General features: G+C 27.1%; 1 protein-coding gene across 1 annotated transcript in view; it reads left to right on the top strand.

Annotated features, from left to right (window-relative positions):
- LOC100570600 (sialic acid synthase) overlaps positions 1–1459 on the top strand; it is an 8320-nt gene extending 6861 nt beyond the window's left edge. The window contains exon 5 of the mRNA XM_029489934.1: positions 1445–1459. Within this exon, the coding sequence (XP_029345794.1) occupies positions 1445–1459 (15 nt within the window). The remainder of the gene's footprint in view (positions 1–1444) is intronic.
- The last annotated feature ends 8096 nt before the right edge of the window (positions 1460–9555 follow it).

Here is a 9555-nt window from a genome sequence, read left to right as displayed (position 1 = left end):
TGGGTACTTGAAACTTCTAAAGTATACTTATATATATCAATGATAGTACCACGGTTTTTTGTTGATGTATAACGCGTTATAAGTACCTAATAGATATTGTGATATGATTAATTTGGAATTTATTATAGGTACATTTTTTTTTTAATACCATAGACTATATTATAATATTATGTCTTATACCTAGACTGACATACCGTCTCCGCTCAGAATCGTTTTTCTTATACAATGATATTATATCATTGAATTCAAATTTAATACCATCCATTATATAGTGACCCACTTGTAACCTACTGTACAGCAGAGCGAAATCCACTTACCCATCTTTTTTTTTTTATTAATATAATTTTTTTTTGCTGTAAATATTATTAAGAAGAATATTTTTTTGAAAATGTTGACGCAACAAAATTTGAATTCGAGCAAGTATTACATTTTATTTTTCGTACGGATGGTCCAGAATAAGTAGTTTCTGAGTTACTAAACTTTATATAATAGGTTTAATAATATACCAGATAGGTACATGAAATATAATATGTAATATTTTGTTTAATATTTATTTAAATTTGCCATTTGAACGTATTTACAAATTGTAAAATGAATATAAATTAAATTCATTTTTTAATCATCATAGCTTCAAATATTTTTTCCGTTATCGTGACTATTATTATCTTTAGTATTTAAAGTTCAGTAAATCGCAAACTGCTCGTTCGAATTTTGATTTAGACGCATCAACATTCTCGAAAAAATAAATTACTTACTTACAGTTTTCGGACTTATCTAGAATCTAGATACATTTATCTAGATAATTATTTGTTCATCTTTTATCTAATCTAGATAAATAGTTACAAGGTATCTAAACGTTCATCTTAGATCATTTTTATACTAATCTAAATAAATGCATCTAGATAAATTTTTTATTAATAAAAATCGGGAAATTGTACAAACGCGTTTTAAATATTTATACAGATTCTCAAACCAAGTTTATGGTTTATAAATAATGTAATTATTTTTATTTATATCATTATTATTATTATGTTCCTAGAGCCCAACTAAAATATTATACATACATTTAAAACCTATTAAAAAAAAAAATCGTATTTTTTTTATCTATATAAAAAAGTATTTATCTTTATCTTTATCTAGATAGATATTAGTTAAGTTATCTTTTATATCTATAAGATACATATGAGTTGCATTATCTTTATCTTTATCTAGATAAAAAAAATACTTATCTAATCCGAACATTGCTTACTTACTACCGCTTACAGAAAAAAGGCAGTTCTCATTTTGAAAAAAAAGAAGTTTATGTGCTATATCACCACAGGATACTCTTTAAATGGTATTTAATATACAATCTGAGTATTTAAAAATAATATGATCCTTAAGTATACTCAAAAATTCCAAAATAATTTTTATTTATTTTATTAAAACGTTGAATATTATTCAGGGTGTATTAGTTTAAAATAAAACTACAATTAGTGTGACGTGAAACCTTTAAAAAATATAATTAATTATAAAAGTAAATACGTGTGTAGTATTGAGTAATAATTTATAATGAGTATACAACAAGACGTGAAAGATCATTAAGCATGTAATAGGTACATGCCTATATATGTAATATATTTTGTAAGTAATAATGTAATAATAGGCATAAATGCACAATTACGCTGAATATTGATTATAGGATCAATTAATTATAATTATCGGCTATAAAATATTTTTCATTATTTCAGCCGAAGCAGTGTTAAATAATAAATATTGAATAATAATACGTGCTTTTGTGCAGGATTGCTTGTTGTAAGTTGCTGCTTAGATATCATAATATATTTACAGGATACTAGGATAGTGTGAATTTTGAAAGCCAAACGAGACAATATAAAGGTAGCATCTTTCATAGCTTCAATAAATAAAATAAATTCGTATATCCGGGCGCAATATATGTAGAGAGAGCTGTTATTGATTTTACAATGATGTATTTTTTTTATATTTTGTAGAAATCCGTTTTGTGAACTATACGAATTGTCCAAATTATATTTGCAGCTCTATATCCGTATCAAATATTGAACGCATGTTGTACTTTAAGGAGTTCATTTTTGGCAATTCCGAGTAGTTTGAAAACGCAGTCAAGAAACAACAAGATAAAAATAATAAAAAAGAACGGCGAATGCGTGATTCTAACAAAATCCCGACCACTTTTTTGTGGATAAATGTTACTTAAATTTATTTCAGACTCGCTGATTTTAAATGTATAACAGCGTGATACTATAACTTGCACCGAGTTGTATGAAATGAAACAAGTGGACCTACACTAATATAATACTATAGGTAACTATTTCAGACCCATATCATAATATTGTTATATTTCCTTCCTCATTTCAGAACGTTTAACTTGGTTTATATTTTATTCATAATAACAAAACGTGCACCTCTTTCATTCTTTCATTCTCCATTGTTTGTAAATGTTAAGAGTATAAACTATTATAAAAAAACTATTATAATTAAAATTTAAGACTCTCTGCGATGAGATTATTATACTCTACGTTTTTGTACGTGCATAAATCTTAATATTGGGCTTCTTGCACAGGCTTATTAGTTTTAAATTATAACTATAGTTTAATTTTAGATTATCGGATGACAAAAGCGTATTTAAACACGCGTGGATACCCAGTTTCATTACTTTGGATCAAACATAATTAGTAAACCATAATATTGTTCGATTTGGTAAAATGTATAATATTATTATAATTTTCAGAGAAATAATTTCTCGAAAGGTGATAGACAGATACCTACTATATAATAAAATATATAGATATAAATAGGTCATAAATATTTTACTTAAAAAAAACCCTCGGTATTACATCTAATGACATTTTTGTGATTTTATTTATAATAGTTTCATTTATTTTATTCGGTTTTGAAAAGTTTATTATATTATGTAACTTTAATTTATATACATATTATTAATTTTAAAGTTAATAATAAGTATGGATTTTCAACGAATTTTGGTCTTAGGCTTTAGCGGGTTGTTAAAATAATTTATAAGCATTTCAAGGTAATTGAATAAATTGACATAGTAATATTGTCAGTTGAATAGAATTTTTTGTACATTTTGCCAATAAAAATATATTATAACTTTTATTATGTTAAGTGGAACAAGGCTGCTATTGTTTAATGATTCGATTATAATTTGAAAATTATTATGAACATACATTCTTATAATAATGTAAATGATGAATATAGAAGGTACGATATGAAATTTAAAAACTATTCATAAAGCATATTAAATCCAATTATAATTCGTAATATATACAACTATATTATAGCCAATGTGAATTAACGACGTTGGCATATAAATGTTGGTTTTTATTGTATTATGATATTAGTTTTGTTTTAAAAATTAAAGTTTAACTAATATATTCCTCGATTAAAGTTAAAATTTTATAATTTATTTCTGTATGGTATAACATAATAATATAGTAAGTGTATTTGTTTTAATTAGGTATAGTGTATAAAAATCTAAAATTCATTACATTTTGTGAATATCATTGATCAGAAAATATTCGTGGCAGTATTAAACGGTAAGTACATTTGATTTAAGATCGTCGAAAAAAATAGAACAAATCCCTTAGAAGATTCCTATTTAATGTTTATAATATGAAATGTAATACCATTGGGAATCAGGGTCTTAAATCTTAATAATCCCTGTTAAGTTATGTATCAATAGGCATTATTGGTTCCAGATAACATAATTAATTATATTAAACTATAGGTACCTATAAGATTACACTTATAACAAGAATTAAAGTGGAAGTATAAAATTACCATTTTATATAATGTGGGCGTACCTACAAATAGTAAAAAGTAATAAAAAAAAGTAGTTAGCTATAAAATGAAAAATTGTTATAGTTATAATATAATTTTTTTATTAATATTATATTGGTAAAAAGGTTTCTTATACAATATTTTCCACTTTGTACGGTTTATTCACAAATATAACCCCATATATTATATTTTATAGCTCGATTGTTTATTATTCAGATTTATTATCAATGTACTTACTCGATAAAAAATTGTAAAAAAAAAAATGTTGAATATACTAACCGATTATACCTATGATGCGTATCTTCGCGATTATGATTTATTCGAAAATCATCATTTCGTACGTAACGTATAATACCTACGAAATACATTTATTATGTTTATAACAATTCAGGATGACTTTTGAAAAATTAAGATCGACGTAATATTATTTCATTCCTGCATTGCATCATTGGCCATTTGTGTTTATTTTGCGATCGGTATGTCACAATGCTTATTGTAAAAATAACAACTATGATCGATACATTTATTTGTTGATCGTATACCATATACCTATCTTTGTTATTGTTATAATATAGGTATGTATGGTTGAAATTGATTTGATTTTTTATGGCCATCTGCTGTGGTAGATAATAATAATATATTTTATTGAATATCCGTATACGTGTAGTTCTACGAATCCATCAGGACGAATCAGATTATTTAGATTACATTATTATTACGTTATACACAGCATTGCACTTTTGCGTGTTATCATCGTACACATGATGTTATGGGTATTATAATAATATGTGAATAGGAATAATATAATTCGTACGAGCCTAATCGGATGGCGGAAACTATCAGCTGTGACTAAGAATCGCTGTAAATCGGGACGGACAATTTGTGTCCCGAAATTAATCCTCGAAAAAACAATGGGTAGTGCTATCGCGATACGAGAGTGAATTATTAAATGAAAGGGATTTACGTTCGGATACAAAAGGGAAGATTCAAGATTAGTCTTGGTTTACGAGCCAACTGCACAAGGTCAGCTGCAGCTCACGAAGATGGTCCTATATAAATAACTAACGTGCGTACTAGGTTATATTTTAATATACTTGTATAAATGTATAATACAAGTTTATAGGATGATTCTTTTAGCAGCAAACACGTTTCATCATCTCGAAAAGTATTAACGTTTTTAAAATTATTTTTTTTACTTAAATCGAAAACACCGTAAAATTACATTTTTAGAAAAACGTAATTTTATATTTTTTTTATCATCATGATTTTTTTTAAAGTTTTTTTCTCTTTTGAACGATAACATAATTTATTTATGTAATTATTCATAAGCAGTTGTATTTTTTGAGAATTTTGGATCAAAGAGTTGTTAATTTATAATTGTTATAGGTACTTATCTATTTAAACTAAATTACAGAAATGTTATTTTACAATGATTTCAATTGTATGTTCAATCAACACACACACACATATAACAATATAATACATGTATACAGTACACACAGAAGTACAGAATCAAGAAATTATCGACCGGAAGTCCGGAACGATTAATAATTATTTCTGTTTTATACGTTCACCTCCGTTATGAAGGGGATAGTCGCGGCCACTGCTACTATGGTGTAGGGCGTGATAAAATTCTTACATTTTTAATAATTAATTATGCTTTTACGCATGGTTCAACATGAAGAGGGTTAGGTATAGATATGGATTTATTTTTCTATAAAAAAAATTTGCGTTGTATACCTAAAACGTTTATAACCCTCATTGGCTTTTATTATAATATTATCGAGAAACATTACAAGCCCGTTTACAACACATGAACAACGCCGCTGTGTACTTAACCTATATTCGTGGATAATATGATGATGTTACTATTATTTTTAATATTGCTGTTTTATTATTTTTCGATTAAAGTTATAATTTACGGTGAAAACATTCCATTACCCTATATAGTATTATATAATATAACTATATACGGATAGTATCGTTTTGATAGCGTTAAAACTATGAGCCGTGAAGACTGCGCAACTGCAATATAAAATTGGCATTTTCTTCACCACATAATATAAATCATGTTATTTTACGATCGTCACCGACATTATGACAATATTCGTTTTTTCACTAAGCGTAGATACGTACCCGCCTATATACCCATGTGTACGATCAACATACAGCGCATTATTGAATATATACATAATATACATCGTATAAAGTACAGTATTAAGGTCTATGGGTTTGTTCTAACAATTCTAGACTCGAACCTTTCTATACGGCTATAACGCTATTCCCGTTGGAATCAATTAGACAAGTCTGTATGTATGACGTATATATGTATATATATAGCAAACACAACAACACACCACAATGCCTATGTATTATTTAATATATACTATGGACTTTCGCATAAATCAACGGGTCCCAAGTGTTCATGACCATTGGCTATTTTACACGTTGTTATTGTAATATTACTTTTGTTGCGGGAGGTCCTGTGAATTTGATTTTGACCTTGTAAAGTTTAGCGCGTTGTGTCGGTGGTGGGCTCGTGCGCTTTTCGTGTTTGTACATACATAATATATAGCATTGTATATATAGCATGTATATAGCATGTATATATATAGGTATATAAAGTACATAGATATGAAACAACTGAATATGAAATCCCCATTTAGGGCCCCCCGGGAGCGCATTGAATCTAATAACGTAGGGTACACGCGCGGCTTCTCCGGCTTTTAGATATTGTTAAACTTCAACAACAAATAGAATGAAAAGCAAGTATACATTTATATATATATTTTTTTTGTTTAGCTCCTTGCGTGGAACACGAAGGTGGACTGATTGGAATGGGAATTTGAACGGGTGTGTAGGTACCAGCTAGCGGTATCTGCAGGCCACCAATAGATAGCCGATGTTTTTGATCTCAAAACAATATTTTCGGAGAACATTAAATAATAACCGACAGAGACGTCAGTGCGACTGTTATTAGACTAAAATATTATTATTATCATTATTATTATTATTTAATAATCAGGGATAATGGATCCCGAACGAAGTCCTGAGGGTCGGGGAGGTGGCATTTGATTTAATGCATGCCATATATTATGTACATTTTTAAATATCATGTAAATATCAAAGCCATCACTTTCGCGTATTGTTAAATTATAATTTAGAGATCACATTTTTTCTTAAAAACTATTAATTAGATAAGTTTTTTGAAAATAGCTGATGTACCTAAATAAATCAAGTTTTTAACGTGTAACTTGTGTTATTCAACTTTTTGAACTAGAACTATAGAATAATAATTCCATGATAATTCAGGGTTTGTATAAGATATGAGTTGGGCTATGATGAGTTAAAAACGTACCTATTTAGGTATGTAATTAACATTAACCCACCATAATTGTATTATCCATTAATAAAAATTTCTGATTATAATATATTATACTATAGATCCAATATTACATCTGTTTTGTATATTTGTAAATCTATTTTTAAGGACTATCTATTATTAATAATTCATTATTCATTTATAATATTCAGAAACTATCCTTTGAATTTTGATTTAGATTCATTAAAAAAAGGAATTGACTTTTATTTGAAAAATATAAGTTTGTATCTCCTCAAGACAATTTTCAAATGTCATAATAATTGGGAATATAATCCTCAAATATAGTTTACTTAAAAATTCCAAAAATTAGAAATGTAATAAATCCATATCATTAAATAAAATAGTGAGCTTGTTGAATCACTCTGTTTGAAAATGAATAAATAAAAGTATCACTATAGTTTTAAATATATCTACCCTACATATTTATAATTTATGTAGATACTTAATTTATTAAACATTTCAGGATCCAATGGCGTGCAGTAAGTGTATCAATATAGATTTTATTATTTCATCTATTTTTTTTTATTTATTCATTTATTAACCCATATAATATTATTAGAACATTTTTATCTAAAAAAAAGGGAATTATATATTATAAATATGTGTGTGTGTGTGTGTGTGTGTGTGTGTGTGATATGAGCTTTTATGATGGTTCTTAGCCTTCTGCTTTTACTGGATCCGTCCCTGCATTAAAGTCAACTTTGGTTTAAATTATTTAAACGAAAACATTATGATTCCTATATATATATATAAATACCAAAAATCCGTAATTCCAACCCGGTATGTATCCCCTAAAAATCATGCCAAAATAATAATACAACATTTAATATTTATGCTACGTATACTTATAATGGGCCGGCTATAATATGCCTGTCAACCTATAGTATTTTTTGAATATAAAACGTCCGTTTAAATTAGACTTTAATCGAATTTGCCTTGACGATAATTTTAATTACTTCAGCACTTAAGTGAATATATATATGTATGTGTGTGTGTGTATATATTCCCCAGTGAGCCAGATTTTATGTGCACATTTCTCGGTTCGTTCGGAAATCTTATAAGTAATTATATTTTAGCCACACGTCGTGGACTTCTAGACATTGAGTTTTGAACTGAGACGTATTAAAATATATATAAACATAAAATGAAGGTATACAAGTGTACCCAAAATCATAATAGAAATTATTACGTATTGGTTAGGTATAAATTTTTGGTGTAACGCAGGAATACAAACTGTGTTTAATATAATGGTATATCGTACTCGTACATTTAAATGTGATAATGTTCCATGTTCCATCCAAGGAAAGTAAAGGTAAAAAGTTTTCAGAATAAAATATGATCATAGTACCTACCTATACATGTTTTCAAGATAACATGAAATAATATATCGATTTTACGGAATGAATTACACTGGATGTTTAATATTATTTCGAATAATATTGAACTCCACGAAACGAGTTCCAAATAATTTTAGGATTCCAAACATAAGTTTCCAACCTTATATAGTCATATCCCCATTATGTCAGATTGTTGATTTGGTTACCAAGATGTTACTGTATTAGATATTATTTGTAACATTTTGAAATAATAATAATACTTAATGTGGTTCTGTCCGGTACACCGGTCGCTGTAGCCTCTCAGAAACTTTTTTATAATGGATAGTATAATTATATTTTTATATTTTTAGATTCTGAGTGGAACGATGAATGTATTGATTTTACAATGATGTGTGTGTTTTTTTTTATTTTTTTGTTTTTTTTTGTGTCTGTGTACACGATAAGTAATCGAAATAATGCTTTGATTTTCAACTTCAGTATCTTGTTCGATTGGAAAGTGAATATCGTTGGTGCATTGGGGAGGTCAAAAGCGCCGTGAAAAACAAGAGAAAAATTAAGGAAAAACGGGAATTTTTATGCAAAATCGATTTTTCACAAAATTGAATTTGGTTTTTGGTGTAACTTTAAAACAAATGACCGTGGATACATGAAATTTTCAATGGTTGTTTATATTTCCATTTTCTATACACCATAACATTTTCAAAATATTTTGGTTTATTTTGAACTGTTTAGAGACATTTTCATTTTCCATTTTTTTTTAGTTTTTTTTCTAAAAATATCAATAACATTTTATTTGTTGATTAAAAAAGGTTGAAAATTTAATAGAAGGCTCCAAGTATATTGTTTCAAAGGCAGATGAAAAATATTAAAAATCCTTAGTCACAGTTTTTTTTTTATAAGTATTTAAAGTTCAAAAATTGACAAAATATGGGAAAAATCACGAAAATTAGCAAATTATTTTGAGTTAAGAATTCGTAAAAAATTTTCTTTTAAAAACTAAGATTTTAAAATGTTATA

This window comes from Acyrthosiphon pisum, chromosome A2 (genome assembly GCF_005508785.2).
Source record: "Acyrthosiphon pisum isolate AL4f chromosome A2, pea_aphid_22Mar2018_4r6ur, whole genome shotgun sequence".
Lineage (NCBI taxonomy): Eukaryota > Metazoa > Arthropoda > Insecta > Hemiptera > Aphididae > Acyrthosiphon > Acyrthosiphon pisum.
The sequence above is the reverse complement of the archived record's forward strand: the minus strand, read 5'-3'. Positions and strand labels throughout refer to the sequence as shown.